Source organism: Dermacentor albipictus, chromosome 1 (genome assembly GCF_038994185.2).
Source record: "Dermacentor albipictus isolate Rhodes 1998 colony chromosome 1, USDA_Dalb.pri_finalv2, whole genome shotgun sequence".
Lineage (NCBI taxonomy): Eukaryota > Metazoa > Arthropoda > Arachnida > Ixodida > Ixodidae > Dermacentor > Dermacentor albipictus.
The window spans coordinates 486,785,139-486,803,175 of NC_091821.1; the positions used below are offsets into that span (position 1 = coordinate 486,785,139).

Genomic DNA, 18,037 nt, shown 5'->3' on the forward strand with positions numbered 1-18,037 from the left:
TTTGTAGAGGTAACTCTCGCGCTGAATTCGTTCAGCCACCATGGGAGTGGTGGGGAGCACATTTGTCTGATCATAGTGCGTATAGATTCAGTATTATTGTGGCTTTGCTTATTACGCTTTACCTGCCCTAATTGTCCGAAATTTCAGAGCAAGCTATAAATTTAAGTGCCCGTTTGTTTAGCAAATGAGCAGTAGCTTGTGTTTCACCTATGAGTTGGCCAAGGACGACGAGGTGCAACTTTTGAAAACGTGCTTTACTCTATGCAAAGGGCGTGTGCATGCTTAATATTCGAACCATTTGTTAACTTCATGGTAAATGTCTGCTTTATGAGTTCAATTTATTACGAATCGTCTAGTGCTCTCTTCCTGAAATTCCGCTTCTTCTTGTCACTCTTGTAGGGAATGCGAATATGATTTCGTGTCGATTAAGAAGACTCAGGTCGGTCATTTAGTCTGGGTTTGCTCTAAACCACGGCGGATCCTTTTTTTCCAGACGTCACGCTCAGTGTAATAGCTTCCGAACCATTCCTAGAGCTACAGGCATTTCCGGTTCTGTAGGAACTAACAACAAATTTAAACACTCACGACATCAGTTACCAAGAACGGTGTCAGTTGAATGCTGACCAACTAGGAGTGTAGTTTTTTGGGTAACGGTGTGCAAAATTTTAGGCAGAAATATGGAGCTGTTGGCTTATAGCATCAAAATCAACAGTAAGTTACTGGTGAAACGTCAGTTTAATCGCTCCTGGATTAATTGCACACTTTTGTAAATTAATGCTAACGTGCCTAAACGTTTACATTCCTTCACTGCCTTTCCAAAAACGCACTCCATTTGCATATGATGGTTTTTTTGTTGTTGACACGTCGATCTCTTTGCAAGCAGGAAATATTTATTTGTCTGGCTGGCACTTAGAATTTTTCTATTCATAAGCTTATGAAACTAGGTGAGATTTCGTCTCACACAAAAATTGGAACACTTTCAATGCAGTAAACGCGATGGGGATGCTTGCATCTAGCACATTATTTATAGGGTTTAACAAGCGTCATCACTGTTTCATACGGGTGTTAACTGTCAACTATAAGTTGTGGCACAACTCACCGTTGTTCTTGAGGATTCTTCTATTTTTGAATTGAGGTCGCAAATTCCAAATTTGCATAGAAGTTCGTTTTTTCACGAGAAAAGATGAAAAATCAAGCTTCCCTTTCGCTTTGAATATTTAGTACGCAGCTATCTGAAAGCAATGCGCTTTTTTTTTCTTCACTGCACATTCTTTGTGCACTCTCTCCTCCCCCCCCCCTCTCCTTTCGTTCCGAACTGAGCCCTCGCCCTCTAGATTGTGGCGCTCAGATCAAGAGTACGCTAGCTGTTGATACTCTAAATTTCTCAATAAATATATGTTTTATACTTAGTGCCCGCTCCTCAGGAGGCGAGTTCTTTGATATGTGAGCAGCTCAGGAAACACGGTTCTAGTCATACAATGGGAACGGAGTTCAGTTACTTTGAAAATGAGGCGATGAGCGTCCGTGTCTTGCGAAGAAGGTGCAACTCTCTTAAAGGAGAGAGAGACGGAGATAGGGTAGAGTTGGTTGCTGTGGCAGCGCCCACAGCACCTGCACCTGAGGGATGCGCTTTGGCTGACGCTGCTATTTTGCTGAATGTCTATCAGCTAACTTTCGGGTAAGTCAGCAGGAATGTTCAGCGTTAAATATGGCACTTCTGTGCTACTTAATTTTGAATTATTTTGAGGGTTCAGCTGGGCAGGGATAGCATTCCGCAGTGAAGGACGAGTTAACAGAGTTACTTCTGGTACAGAAGCCAAATACTGATGTGTCGAACAGAAAAATTCCCTATGTCGACCTCTGGGTGAATTCTGATCAACGCTGCGTGAAACAAAATCATACACAAGCACTAGTTCCGGCTATTCTGACGACAGAGGTATCCTTGTTATGCAAAGAACAAACAACCCGCTTTGATAGTGGCCTGATTTTTCGTGTGAAACCAAATACCTTAAGGTAAATCAAAAGCTTGAGCTTTTACGAGAAGCATATGACTCAACGTTCAGCCTGAAAAACCATTATAGTCTTCGTTGATTCACTGTATGAATATAGAAGTATTATCCTAATAAGTTAGCCTTATCATAAAATATTTTTAGCAGCCTGAACTTTTTGAAGGGCTGTGTTCCCGTAAAGTGGATGCAATTGCTAATATTATAAAATACATTATGCTTGCGTGAAATTTTCAGAATGGTCGCGTGAATTAAAAAGTGCACAGTAGCATTGGCTGTGCCGAATTTTGTGAAACCACCAGTGCTTGTTTTGAATACACGCAAAAGAAATACACACACTTATTGACCTGTTCTCTTGTAGTCATCTGTGTGTCAGAATTGTGTCACTGCCTTCTCAATTTGATACGATATCGCTCCCAACCGAGTAACTACGTGTCATCGAACAGTTCAGCAGTTCAATGGTGTGAAGGCAGGGCAATAAAGTGGGTGTTCATAAGTAAAAATTTCACAAACCAGTATATGGTACGAAACGGTAAAGTTCCGTACAGGATGAGAGATTGGCAGCGCAAATTGTGCGATTTGCTCAAAACCTACAAGATCAGTAATTGACTGTTTCCTTACTTTTGCGGCATGCTAATGCTTAGATGAAATGCAACCTCATTCAGTTATTAAAATGGTAATTTATCTCTAATGAACGTTTACGGCTTGTATAGTGTGAACATAAAACAAATATTTGTGAGGCCTGTGGTGTTAGGCGACAGGCACTGAATCAGTGACGGTCATCTTTAGTTTCAGCATAGCAGTGGTATTAAATATACGATAATCGGTACGCTCGTGATAACATGCGTAGGTTCGAATCGTTGCTAATGTCTCCTATATTACAAGGCACTGGCATGGGAGGATCACCTAATTATCGTACAAGGGTGGATGAAATAAGCCAATGACCTTTTATTGTTACTGCTGCATATGGATACCATACGGTCACAGATTCAGTGCTGTTCTCTGCTCCAACGTAATAAGTCGGTTATAAAAATTCTGAATGCTAAATATGAGAACACGAACTTATAGCAATAACTGAAATTACCACAGAACCGTAAAAATTGAACTGTAGTTAAATCTAATGGACCGTGTCCATTCTAACGTAGTTACAATATATATGAAATGTAAGCATGAAGCAAAGCGTTATGACCATTCAGTTTTTAGTGTGCGGTTAAATGCCGTTGTTTCTTCGTTGCCTTAAGAATACGATATGTCACACTCGATTTCACGAGTAAGTCCTCTACTTTTACCTCACCATTTATAATAGATACAAATCTAAATGAAGTGTATAAGAGTAGTGTATGATGGTCTGAACTACACATCTATAAATCAGGGCAGAAATGTTTCGGCAATTCTTAAATTACAAAGCTCGCTTCATAAGGCTGAAAAAGAGCGAAACGATTAGAAGAAAGGAGTGGAGAGGAAAGAACGTCACGCGCAACTTTATCTGCTCAGTAAGACAAGCACGCTATACTGCAGAGGACACAAGTGTACGACACACATTTGCGCACTAAAATTGGATTAGGCAGCAATGAAAATGAAATCGGAAAGGTATACGCTCGTTCTAAGATTAGCTCACCGAGTGGAATTCAATTATTATATAAGGGCACATATGTATCGTTTATTCAGATGTCTATTTGTACGGATATCATACGAAACCATTAACTCACGTGCCAAGGCATCTTGTCGTTTCCCGAGTTTACAGGCTATAGAAAGGATTACATAATACCTGCAACAGCCACAGTGCAGAACCAAACGTGCAGAAATCGTATTCTTGGAGGAAAGTTCGTGCTGCCTTGCTTTATTTAACGCCGCAGCTGACCTGGATAACATAAACCTCGCCGCAAACTAGCGACCTTTCAACGCGTAGCCTTCAAGATGCGTAATAGGCAAAACGTACCACATTAAAAGGGAAATATTTCATACCACTCGTATCACTGGCTCGGGTAGACGTTTTCGCGTAGTACCTTGCAATTTCCTGTGCTTTCGTTTGGCGATCAACAACAACAAAAAAAGGCTACACGCGGCCCACGTTCTTTAACGGCCCTGTCAGCCATTTAATTACGTCATTCAGAACGTTTACGCAATGCAGTAGAGATAAACTAAGGTAAGTAAATTTAAATAAAGAAATTTACTAAATATTAATTTTAGCAGGATGAAAAGAACATACGCGACCACTACAAGTATGTCCACTCACTTCACTAAATATCTTAACCCATCTATAAGATTTTTACGACAATAATTGGAACAGCGCATCCCTACGCCAATGCCGCACATTGTTATTGGCAGCTGGTGTGGAAAAAGCACCGAAATTTATTTGGTTAATCTTTTTGGCCGCTTTCCCAGGGGATCTCTTTCGACGTTCTGCCTCAGCAGAACCTGGTTATTTTTGCTCCTAGGCTCCCATTTGCCACCCAAGAAAAATATCCTTGGAGCACTGAATCAGGTCAAGTGTCCTGTTCAGCTTGACAGCAAATGACACAACAAGTGGTAAGTATTTCACCTAGTCCAAGCAAGTTATATGTCTTTATTTTAAGGAACAAGAAAAATAATTTATTACAATATGCGTTCATATGTTGGAATGCCTGTTCAGAAATTCTCGGACCCAGTAAGCGGTACTAAACTGTGTTTTTTTTTCAAATTTTTGGATATCCCTGACCCACCGTCTTCCCAGACCCACCGTGGTGGTAGAAATAAAGAAGTTTGATAAGAGACGAGGCCAGGTGGACTGTAGAATATGTGTGTCTTGTTGCGTGTGCCGAGGTATGCGGCGCCGGCAGGAGGTCTGGACTTCACTTCACGCAGAGTCATAGAAGAGATGAGCTTTATCGGCGAACAATTCTTTATACAATGTTTACATGTTGCCGTGGTTATCGGGAGAGAGGAACACAGAAGCCGCAAGTTGCGTAAATAACAACCTTTAGTCCACAGATAGTCCGAAGGACAAAACAAGGTTGAGAGAGAGGGGGAAGGCTCTGTGGTCCTAATGCCGCTCTCGGTGGCTGGCACTTCCTGTAACCGCTCTGCGGTGTCACACCGATCTGGCGGTCGATCAGAATGGTGCGCCGGGGAAGTTTTATGGCTCGGCTTAGGCCAAACGGAACCAACTGCAAGGCAAGGGGTCTAAACACAGCCCTTCCTTGGAAACCGTTTCAAACACAGCGGGAAACGTCCGTGGTGCGGGCGCCGCCGGACGCAGGGAGGGTGGGGGGAGGGGTGCATTGCTACCGGCACGGGGAGGGGACGAATAGCAATCCGTGAGCCGGTGGCCGCTTCTGTCGTGGGCGCCGTACCGCCGCGAGGAAACCTGGGCCGTGCACGTAGTCGTCGTTCGCCCGAAGAAGGCACCATGCGTGGATGAATGCTGCCTCCACCATCGACACACCATAGCGCTGGCCTCCCGTCATCCAAATACCAGGGCACGATCATAACAGCTCCTTTAACGACGGGGAAGATCTCGTACGGTGAGAAGTTTCAGCTCCTCGTCGGAAGAAATCTGCTTCGCCTCCTGTCGCTTGATTTTCTGCTAAATCACGTACAACGAAACGACTGGCTTGGCAGGGCCAGCCATACTCCCCAAGCGACCAAGCTGGCATTGACATTGAAAAATCGAATACTTCGTTAACTCCTGGCAGTCACACAAGAGTTCTCGCTTCTTCACAAGGCAAGCAAGCGAAATTATACAGTTGCAGCGAAAAAAAAATTAGCACTAGCTGGCAAGATAAACTAAAACGCGCTGCTTAAACCATCGGCATTGGCAATGGCTGCTCCCTTTCGATAGCGCACGCTGAAATTCAGCTCTTGAAGTGCTAGACTGCACCTTAACAATCCGCGATTTCGGCCTGACATTTGAGGCAGCCACTTTAGCGCGCAATGATCAGTCAAAAAGAAAAATATCGTTCAGTAAAGATAGCAGTCTAGTTCTCGAGATAACCAAACAAGGCATGCGCATTTTTTTTTCCGATGTGCTGTACAGCTCCTTCGTACCGTGAGCTGTCGGCTAGCATATAACACTGGGTGCTCTTCACAAATGTCATGCTCTTGACACAACACAATCCCCAACCCACGATTGCTTGCATTGCCCTGTACAACGAAGGGTCGGTCGTAGTTCGGTGCACGCAGCACGGTAGATGCGGAGGCAGCCAATTTGAGCCCCTGAAACGCCTCCTCGTTGACGTCATCCCAAATTTAGCATCCAAGGCACGCATTTTAGATCTCATTAGAGCTTGAACGGTACGCTCCACTCAATGTTTACCTTCGTTCCTCAGTAGGCGATCGGTGCGCTTCGAGAACAGGTATGGGTACTGCGGCGGCAGATTGTTGGAAACAGCCACTTCAGTACAAACTCCACCGAATGGCCCGCTGATCACCACATACGCGACCGGAAGGCAGACGCTCGTGTCCTCGAACACAGTGTTTATCCAAGCGCATTTGCCATTGTACTGCTCCTGCTTCACATAATTCGGATGGACCAGGTCAATGCTTACTCCACTGTCCTACAACACGTTACAGTTTTTCCCATTCACCTGCAGTTCAGACACGTGCGGTTTCAGCAACTCGTAATTAGTCTGCGAGTCAGAAGCGTACGCGGACACAACTTTGGGTTTGAGGTTTTATTGCAGTTGGAGCACGTCACCGGCCTCCGTTCTTCGAACAAGTTCTTTGATCGTTCCTCACGAATCTCTCTCTCCTCTTCTCCGACCGGCTTCTCGCTGACCTTTAGATCCGCTACTTTCGCTGCATCTTTCACATTACTGGGCTTAGCTTTACCTTCCCAGCCTCTGTTTTCCACCACACTGGCGATCGCAGCCTTCTCCCCAATTCCTCTGCGTGAGGCATACTGATCCGCCAGGTCAGCGACTGACAGCACCGACTTGACATGATCGCTGCCTTGGATCCAAAGTTTCAATGCTTCCGGCACTTTTGAGTAAAACTGCTCCAAGGCAAACATCTCTGCCGCCATTTCAAAGCTGTCAAAAGCTTTGGCGCCCTTTAACCTCTCGGCTTAATTTACCTTTACCTCATAAGCAAACTCGACAAAAGCTGCGCCTTTCCTTTTGTTCAGACTTCGAAATCTCTGCCTGAATGCCTCTGCTGACAAATGAAACCGAATTAATAGGCTCTATTTCACTTGACCATAGTTACGCAGACAACCTCGCAAGCACATCTGCTGCCTGGCAGGGCAACAAATTGAGCAAGCGCCGCACCCAAGTGCTGCGCACAAATTTTGACGTCTCACAAGTTCTCTCGAAATTTACGAGATAGAGGCCTATGTCTTGCCCTACCTTTAAGGGATGCATAAGTTCAGATAGATCATAAAGGTCATGTCTACCTTCTCCCTCTGATTATGGAAACACACTTGCATTCTCAACTCGACTTCAAGTCATAGTTTCTCTATCTGAAGCTCTGCTAGCTTCTGCTTGTCCACATTGAGCCTTAGAATCTCGTTCCACATTTCTCCCTATCCGCCTTATCAAGCACTTCAATGGTGCTGGCTTCCGTCATTTGAAGCTAAGTTAAATGCCTTGCTTCTCGCAAAGGGATATGAGCTGAGTTCTATGCAACCGTTTGAGATCCATCGCGGAACACAGGCTTGACAAGGCCTCGACCTCTACCCAGAAGTACCAAAACACACGCTTCTGCGGCAGGCGCCTACCAGCGGCTAGGATTAAACCTCTATCCAGTCAGCCTGGTAACTGAAAAAAGTAAACCCAACACTCGCTAGCCCTGTGCTGTCCGTCACTGTGATCTCGGTGTGCTGTCGTCCGTCATACTTCAGGCTCGGTCCCACCACTTGCCATCCAGTTGTTGCCTGTGCCGAGGTATGCGTGGCCGGCAGGAGGTCTGGACCCCACTTCACGCAGAGTCATAGACGAGGAGGCCTTTCCTGGAGAACAATTCTTTATACAATGTTTACATGTCGTCGTGGTTATCCGGAGAGAGGAACAGAGCAGCGGCAAGCTGCTTAAAATAACACCCCCCCTCCCCACTCCTCAATTCCCCAGACAATCCCTAATGACGAAAAAAGGTCGAGAGAGAGAGGGTCCGGCCAGCCTTCGTGGTCCTGACGCAGCTCTCGGTGGCTGGCGCTTCCTGGATTCGTGCTTTGGCGTCAGACCGATTTGGCGGTCGGTCAGAATGGTGCGCAACGCAAGTTTTATGGCCCGGCAGAGGCCAAACGGAACGAACTGAGAGGAACAGGGTCGATACACAACCCTTCTTTCTAAACCGTCCCAAACACAGCGGGAGTCGTCGTGGTGCGGGCGTCGCCGGACGCGGAGGGGTGCAGTGCTGCCGGCACGGGGAGGGGCCGAATAGCAGTCAGTGAGCCAGTGGCCGCTTCCGTCGTGGACGCCATGCATCGGCGAGGAAACCCGAGCCGTGCACGTAGTCGTCGTGTGCCCGAAGAAGGCACCTTGCGGGGATGAATGCTGCCTCCACCGTCGACACACCATAGCACTGTCCTCCCGTCACCCAAATCCCAGGGCACAAGCATAACAGTCTACGGTATCTGCTCCCCACATCTGGGGCACTGGATAAGGAAATCGCTGCTTGTTTTGGATCTGACGTTGCCATTGCGCTCTTGAAGGAAACGACTTCGACCACATTCCGCCATGCAGCAGATTCCGAGAGATGTGAGTGACCTACAGCTTGTAAATTGCCGCTGTCAAACATTCTCTGCTGTTATGAAACACTAGAAGTCCTGAAATAGGGTACTACTCTGCCAGTATTGTACGGCTTGTAAGTCAATGTTTATTCCTACGCATGTAGCCCAAAGATATCTTGGTAAAATAATCAACTCTTTCAATGCTGCTGCTTATAGCTGCGATCTACCAAATAATATTCCATTGACTTGAATAAATAGAACTTGTATTTTAGGCGGACCGGCTGCTTCTTTGTTTTGCGACAGTTTCAGGGCAGTGGTGTCAGTTCGCGCTAAGAAGTTTTTTTTTGGTGGTTCTTTTATTTCGTTTATGCAGGCGCATATATTGCTGTCGAGGAAGATATGTGATAATAAGCGCTCAGTATTTCCTCCCTTCGATACCCCCTTTTCTGCGTCCTTTTCATAAGAACCTGTGCCAATGAGGTTGAGTTTAGACTCTCGTAAGATGTATGGGAAGTATCTGTCCCTTCGCAGATTCAAGTGCAAAGTATTTCTTTTACTAGAGGGGGCATTTATTCATGGACCACCTTTCACGCGCGTAATGCTTGTGACAGTTATCTTTGAGATAATGTAGCTCCGAGTGTATATGGCCTACCGCTACAGCACTACACATAATTTTGTGAGAGCGGGCCCAGCCATGCTGAAATGCCGTGGCGATATCTTGACAAACTACAATATAGCGCTAAATACATCCACTTAGGACAGGAAGCGACTGCTCTATCATGAAGGCACTGAAGCGATGCCACAATGTGACCTGCGCGTCCGAATTGATTCTATTGAATGGTTCTCTCCTTAAGGTAATAAGGAATGCCCGTACTCACATACATTTCGTAAACGAATAAATAGGCAGCTAAGTAACCAACATCCACCTTGAGTCTCGGTCTAATAAGCCACCAACGAAGACACATTCGCGAATACAGCGTCACAGTTTGAAGCTGTGCAGGCTGCTTTTCTTGCTTTTCCTTTTTTTTGCTGTCCAAATAACATGGCGACCGAGAACCTCGTCTGAGAACTTGGCGGAAACATTGCTCGTGCGATAGCCCAGCTCGGCTTTATTTTGAACTTACAGTGAGCCAGTCGTTTTCCTTGGCTTCGCCCGCGCCATGCGTTGAAATGTCACCTCAATATTTGTTTAGTTCGTTTTTTCTCAACACGAGGGGTCACCGACTCAAAGAGGCAGGATCCAAGAGGGGTGCAATGTCTGGGCAAAGCTGCGTTCTTTGTCGTCAAAACAGGCAGCCTTCAATACTGACGAGAATTCGAAAAAGCGCATTGTAATGAGCGACACACCAGGCAGTCGCCAATGTTGGAGACTTCGTAGTAAATTTATCTATAGTCTACATTCATTGTGCTTAGAAATGTTCAGAGCTTTCCGGACCTCCAGCCGAAGCTACCATTCTGGAAAGCTTACACGAATAAACATGACGCTTTCATTGATCTTCCGGTTTCGCAAGTTTCGAACCACACAACTGTGCACTAATATGCTGCGGATATTTACGCAGACCCTTTTCCGGCTGGCAGCTCCGCTGCATCGCCGACGTCTGGCACTGCTCACCGCTTCGATACTTCTGCTGCTGGGATTTGTGGTGGAGCCAAGCTTGAAAACTGGTCTAAGGTGAGCACCAATTGGAGCGCGCTTGTCAACTATAATTTTCCTGCGTCATTCATTATTGAATACGCATTGCGCGCTTTGTCTTTGTGCATAGGCATGATGTAAGCAGGTTGCAATGGCGTATATCAAATTAAATGGTTTCTCTCCACGCACCAGAATGCATACGCACCAAAACTGTAATTTGTTTTATTTGTTGAGCTAATATATGAACTAAGCAATCCATTAAGAAGTTCCGACTCACCTTAAGAGAGCACGCAATACGTTGGAACAGTTTTTATGAGTATATAACATGTATTGTAAAACACAAGTTTAGCTTCTAAGCCAATACACCACAAGGGTTCAGGTCGTAAAGTGGAATTTACCAAGCATTACAGACATGCTTTAGTTTTAGCAGTACACAATAACGTAGCCATAATTTAAACGGCTGCCCTGCTGTTGTGTAGCAATGTAGGAATGTTCCATAATTTCAATGTTAAGAGAGGTGATTTATGGAAGTACCAGGCGTATCAGGGCTGCACCATGTGGCAGCAACATTCTGGAAACAATTAAATGCAAGATTCATTATCCCTAGCACGTATACCTTCAACTACAAATTTAGCAGCTAAGCCAACACACCCAACACGCTCCCCTAATGATGCGGAGGTTAACAAACCGAGCAGAGATGCTTTAGCTTTAGCGGTATACAATAGTGAAGCTATAATTCAAACGTATGCCCTGCTGTTGTTCAAGCAATCTAGAAATGTTCCATGAATTTAACGGTAAGAGACGTGATTTATGAATTTACCAGTCCTACCAGTGCTGCGCCATGTGGCATCGACATACTGAGAGCATTTAAATGCAAGGTTCTACTTAGCGCCTGGGTGATTTTAACAAAGCACAAATAATACACACTCAAATGTGCTGTATTGTATTACTGGATCCGAAAAGGGCTCCGCGAAAACATTGCGTAACTTGCCAACGCATTATGAGAGTAAGTTTCTTAAGTACTTCCCAATTGATGAAATGGGACCTTTCTGCCTTTTTTGTATTTTGTATTTACAAGCTCTAGGTATACATTATTAAACCATATCTGATTATACTTCACGCTTCTCTATCTATAGAGAAATAACTTGTTAGTTGGCAGTAGCCCGACCAATATACACAAACATGTGTCTTATAATAAAAATAACGGCATAAGAAGCCTTGCTGAAGCAAGACGACACTCAATGAATTATTTCCTGGTAAACAGTGAAAGGCCTTGTGTAATTTATCGAGCGTGTTGCGGCCCACAGGAGACGACATGATAAACCTACACATACTGACACTTCTACTAAGAAACTGCCCAAAAGCTGCAAAACAAACTCTTGAAAACAATCTAAATTTCAATGCTGAGATGTGTAAACAGCAATAGGAGCATACACTCTAATTAAACAAGAAAATGTCATGGATTGTGACGTGAATTACCTTCAGCATGCGACACCCACAAGCACGAGTAATAAAACAAAAATGCTATATAAGAGACCAACTACCAATGTGGGCACTGAAGAGCAACGAAAGCGCAGATGCGGAAGCCCACACGTTGGTTTCAGGCTGGCGCACAGACAATATGTGAGAGGGATCAATGCAATAGAAGCTCATAGCTATGAATTGGGTTTGCTGTGCCATTCCTTCTGTACGGCTTGCCATATCAAGCAATGACGTCGTCGTCCTCATTACCATGTCGAGGTCGTATAGGCACCGACTCATTTTCAGCTTGAACCTTGCCTTAGTGTGAAGTAGATCAAAACTTACGCATAGTAAGCACTCAGAACGCTAAATGTAAAAATATGCACCACGTTTATACATAATCATGCCTGTTTGCACAGCCTGCACTGAATTCAGGTTGAGAGCGTGATGTCTTTGGTTCGCTACCAGGCGCATGCGTCTGTATCGTTTGACTTAAACAACGATCGCGCGTCGATGTCATGTGCAAGTGACCGCATCAACGTTGGTCAAATATAATATGGAGCTCTCCATCCGGTGTCTATCTCATCACCAACTATACTTTTTATATTTATCTCTAACTTCATGAAAAATTATATAAACTTTATGGTTGTGTGTGTCAACCGCTCAATAAAGTGTCGCTTCAAAGAGTGTCGTTTCAAGATATCTACCAGAGTTTGCCTGTATGGTTATTGCCTCTGAAGATGAGAAAACTGGTGAGAAATTTATTTTGATGCATTTGAGTGGTGGCCAATGCTATGAGATTATCGAGAGGTGCTGCACAATCAGTGGGGAATTCTGTCATGTCTTTTTTGAAGAAGCAAGTTGGATGCTGTAGTGAATAAAATAGTAGCCACAGAGAAACAAGAAAAATATATGCTACAGGAGGCGCATATCAAGAAGTGCGTTTTGTAAAATTAGCGAACACTACGTCCTAAATTCGTCTCATTGCCAACATGCAGCTCATGAAGAGGGGTAATGGTTTACACGTGGAAGTCAAACCTCCTCCCCTGTCTGCATTTCAAAAGCCAGGAATGAAGAAAAAAAGCTTGGAAGTGCAGGAAAAGGTATTACTAATTTTAGGCAATATTTTCCTAGCGTGCTTTTCAGCGTAAAAGCGCAGATGCAGGACATGTATTTTCAGTGCTTCTTCCGGAATGTAAAACGTGGCAAACTTTTATTGCATTCTCACAAGACCACCTTAACTGGCGGACAATAGATGATCCTCACATCGAGAAACGTTCTGAGCAAACTGCTGGGATTTATTCAGTCTTGTACAGACAAAAGGTGTTTAGGCTTCTCAGTTAACATGAGATATGTTTGTTTTCGTGAGGACCAACTTGTTATCTCTGCAGAACAGTATACGGAGATGTATGGCTGATTATGAACGTGCATCAGAAGCACATTTGGTCCACCAGAGTAAGCGAGTTGCTAGCGATAATACACCTTTGCTACAGAGTATTACAGTGCACAAAACGGCTACGTTTCAAGCTCTGCGGGCACCAAGAGCAAATATATCGAAACTGAGCAAACCCGCGAACGATTAGGCATAAATAATTGGATAGTGACCGCACCAAGGAAACTTACTGAGTCAGAAATGTGACAAGCCGCTGCTTGAAAATGTTTGCTAAGTAAATAATGGACAGCGAAACACACCAATCTTGTATAAATTCATGACCGGAGTGTTTGGATAGCTTGGAATGAATGTTTAGCCTCGCTTTAAAACACGCAATATATACGCTGCTCGTGCTCTTGGGAACACGGCGTAACAAGCTTCCAAAGCGCTTTTGCATGCTGTCTGAAGCTGTGGCCAAAGCTTCGTGTCACTGTCACTGGCTTCGTGTCACCCATTCACTGGCTACCGTATCTCCGGAAAGAGAGGTTCGCTAAGCGGCACCATCGTCATCCAAACCCATTGCAAACGCGGAGGCAACGGAGCCAGTTTACGCAAGCAATGGACACGTCACCACGTGATCAAACATGGCGGTGCACCCGGAATCACAGAGAAAAGGTTCAATAACGAATCGGGTCGTAATCAGCTGGTTAGCACACTGGCTCTTAAGAGGAAACTTTAGTTCAGGCCCCACTCCGATGCTGCCAATTCAAGTACATCTACAACGAAGAACTGCTCTCCTGAGAGAAACATTTGGCCGATGTTAACAGTCTGTTGCATTTCAGAGAAAAGTTAGATGCTACTGAAAGTTGAACACGCAATTTTGATTGGCCGCCTGACTTCCTTAAGAGAAATTTACAAAATTCGTAATGTAAATAAAATACATGGAAGAAGTTGACAAATGCCTAGCTTTGCACCCAGAAACAGATATCATATCTCTATAAACTGCATCCGTTAGAGCACGTGAAGCGGAGAAACATTATATATTAACTGATACGTCTAAATTAAGAGGACGAACTACTGAGACCAAAGCTCAGGTACAAGAGAAGGTTCGCGCTCTGAATTTAGGCATGTTTCCATACCAACTCACGCATTTTTTTTTCACTTTTGATAAACATTGATTTATATGTTACAGGAAATTGTTACGTTGTTCACATTGATTTAACAAAAGACCCACTCACGTATTATTGGTACATTTAGGATCCATACATATTACAGCAAACGTGTCCGCTTCAGATGTGCTATTAGATGTAGCTTACAGAATTGTAATATCACTTTTCCAAACAAAAAGGCGTATGACCGTTATTATTGTCTGACAAGATAACCGACAAAGGGTGCAAGCATTTTTAAGTCTCTATCGCCCAATGCAGACATATTCCTGCTAAGACTACTAGGGAGGAATGTGGCCATAACGTGCACAACCGTGTTATCATATCTTGTTCATTAAGGAATGCATTGTTTGCGGAGACACCGGCGACACAACAGTTGCCAACACTTCCAATGTCGTAATGGTCTATCACTCACACGCGGGCTGCCAGTGCAGCACTTTTTCTAGCGAGGCAAAGGTCCTGAATATTGCGGGTGAGGGCTTACGGAGTCACCATTTGTCGGCAGCGCCTCCCTTGCGTAGTAAGAGGGATAACGCGGTGCGCTCCTCCAAGGTTTGGCTTACAGCACTCAATAAAAACACCATATGGGGATTTCTGTAAGCACTCTCAAAACGCGGGAAGTTTTTTACTTTCAAATTAATAACCTTGGGCAAACTGGAAGCGCAGAATTGTTTACAGATGCTCTCTTTACTGAATATGTACAGTAAACGCCACAGCACGCGGTCACTGCGATGGAATCTCTCGAACCTGCTTCTAGCGTCAAAGGTAGGCAAACGCTGAGAGCAAACTGTATGAGATATGTCTCTATAATGGGCTGCCTCTATAACCGAATGGAGCATAATGGAGTGAAGCGTCAAATCAGCAATCGCACGGGTTCGCAGCGACCGACTGCGCGTCTTCATGCATGTCAGCGCACAATGTTTTGCTTTCGCTGCAAGCGCGTTCTCGCACCGTGCCGTGAGCTTTAGGGCACAGATTATGAGCATTTTCAGTACACAGGCAACCATTGTCGGGTGAACGCTATCAGAGCGTGTTAAAAATAATTTCCTTATAGAGAAACGGGAGCGATCCGCGTCAACGTACGGTTGATCTTCAGGACCCAATAAAGTTCTACATACCATACCATACCATAGAGATTTCGGCCCTTGCGGCGACTTTGAAATCGTGTCGTCACGATTCAATCGTTTTTTCCCCGAATTCTTGGACATTTCAATATTATTTCTCAAGTTGCCTCGCACTCCATGTTTATCGGTCTTCTCAGCGTGTGATTTCTCCCTGCTTCTTTTTCGTAATCCAGTACGTTAATTCACAACACAAATATGACCATGTGAATTGTCGTTTTAATGTTCTTCTTACCACTCGTTTTCAGTTCCATTGAAAATGATAGAATTTTGCATCAACCAGTTCATAGGCAAAATAAAGCGCCATGACATTAGCCGGGCAGCGGGCGCGGGCGAGCGTCTCAGTGCACGTTTTCTGCTACTCACCGAACATCGCAGTCCCGACGCCATAGGCGAAATCATCCTCGCGTCTCTGATTGCTGTATACCCGTGTAATAGCCGATGGCTGCTTGCTGGTTCTAAGTTTCGAGAGCCAAGCCTCACGCAGCTTCTTGTCGTGCGGCTACGTGTGAATAAGGCTCACACCAGGCTCTGGCGCATACGTCAGGCATCGCAGCACCGGGCAGTAGCCTACCATGCCGCACGCCTCCAAAACAGCCACTACCTATCATAGTATTTCAAATGCTACCAAGGTGGTACCCAAGGTGGTAAAACCTCCCCACTTAATCATAACTGCAGTGCACGTGCAACCAGGGGCGTAGCCAGGGGGGGGGGGCTTATGGGGCTTCAGCCCCCCCCCGAAATTTTTTCGTGCTGTCATGTGCCGCCGACCAAAACAACTCCCGGCGCCAGAAATCATGCTCGATTTTGCCTAGAATGTCCTTAATTCACGCTCTAAAAGACATTTGAGCGCGAACATTGCTAAATCGGGCTGGATTTCTGGGCAACGTCCATGCATCAGGAGTCACATATCGTTACGCAAGGAGCCCCACCGGGCACAAAATTTCAAGGGCGTTTTGAAGGCGAGCGGGCTCGTCTCGGCATCTCGCGGAGGCCGCGGAATCTACGGAGCGCTTGGATTTCGATTCTGAAACGTTGTGGGTATAAAGTTCTCATAACATTTTGATGCGAAAGGTCCATTGACATTTTCAAAGTCGTGCTTTAGATTTTCAATTCCGGAACTTTTTGGGTTTAATGCTGTTGTAAACATTTGACGCCAAAGGTGCATCGACTTTTCTAAAGTCGTACATCGGGCTATACAACGAGACAAGCCAAATCAACGTACTATCAGACAAGTTGACAAAGCACGCAGCGATGTCCGATGAGACAAAGCGTTGTGGTGGTTCATTTGTGCCGTCAGGTCACAGAAAAGAATATATACATTTTTTTCACCTGCGCCAAAGCATCCATGTCAAGACACTAAAGCCACCATTGTAACTAAGTTCTTATTTATTTTGCTACCTAGACTTTTATTCGCGAGGATATATTGAGCCGCTTTGTCATTTCTTTCTAATTTTTTTTTTTGTTCTTGCAACCCCCGGGCTGCGGATTCAGCCGGAGCGCATGCGTTTTTCTTGTGCTGCATCGATAACCGCGCGGCGCACTTGGGTGCGCATTTGTTTTTCTCTGGCCGACTGCATTTTCGCCTGGCAGAGTTTTGGACGCTTTCTGGCTAGCAGACGAGAAAAAGAAACAATGCATAGTCGCTCGCCGCCAGCACTGCGGGGACTCGATGGATTGCAACGCGTTCGCTTGAGCGCAACCTCTCCGGAAAATTTTGTCTCGCCGTTGTAGGATACCGAGCAGTACGCGTATGGTTTTCTGTGGACCAAGCGTCACACATTTTCTTCGATATTCCTTCGGTAGCCACACTAGGTGCCCAAAGTAGGCATTCCATTGTAGCCAACATGCTTTCCTTTGCGTTATTCTATTTCGCCGCCCCCCGCCCACACACACAAAAAAAGAAGACATTGTTGCGGCGCAGCGAATTTTCGCATGGGGAAAGTTCGATTTTGTTACTTCTTTTGCGGAAAGTAATGGGCGACGGGACGCTTCAGTTGCCGGATACTACTTTATTATTGCGATGGCAGCTCTATGAAGACTCGAGGCGCATTCCTGCCGTTGCCCTCATGTTCCGTATAAATAAAGGCCAAGGGTGGTAACATCGTGACAGCGCGCCGCATGCTCTATGTGCGAGTGAAAACGTGCGGGGGGGAAGGGGAGGGGGTGAGCCGACGATGGTGGCTGCGTCTGGGGTGCGCAAGAGAGAAAAGCGGGGAGGAAGCGCGCCGCCTTCCGTCGCACGCGATACATTTTTGAGTGGAGCGAAGGGGGGGGGGGGGAGGTGCTGTGATCTGTGAATCTGTGGTTGCGCAACCTATTTATTTGCCTTGTTTGACGCATTATATATAGTGACTTTTTCTTAGGTACGTAGATTTATTGGTGACATTCGTATATTTAAATATCTTGTTGCGAGGTTTTGTGCATATGCGCAGTGAACATTGTTTCCAGTGACAATTTTTTGCCCTGTATCAAGCTGTATCTTCACATTTGTATATTCCATTGTATCTTCGCATTTCTAATGTACGAAGGCGAGTCAAATGAAAGTGAGAAAACCCGCCCCGCGCAATAATGGTTCGGTTCATTATTTTCGAGGCATGCGCGTAGCACATACGCATCTCATTTGCAAGTG

At 45.2% G+C, this 18,037-nt stretch overlaps 1 protein-coding gene across 3 annotated transcripts in view; it reads left to right on the plus strand.

The window, feature by feature from the left end:
• The window catches only part of LOC135912204 (galactosylceramide sulfotransferase-like), a 119,069-nt gene that overhangs the window by 33,945 nt on the left and 67,087 nt on the right, over positions 1 to 18,037 (plus strand). For 2 of the 3 annotated variants that reach the window (XM_070538169.1, XM_065444583.1), the window contains exons 2-3: positions 4,392 to 4,535; positions 10,212 to 10,324. In XM_070538169.1, the coding sequence (XP_070394270.1) occupies positions 4,521 to 4,535; positions 10,212 to 10,324 (128 nt within the window). In that variant the 5' untranslated portion in view covers positions 4,392 to 4,520. The remainder of the gene's footprint in view (positions 1 to 4,391; positions 4,536 to 10,211; positions 10,325 to 18,037) is intronic. The other variant, XM_070538170.1, reaches the window with a different exon arrangement.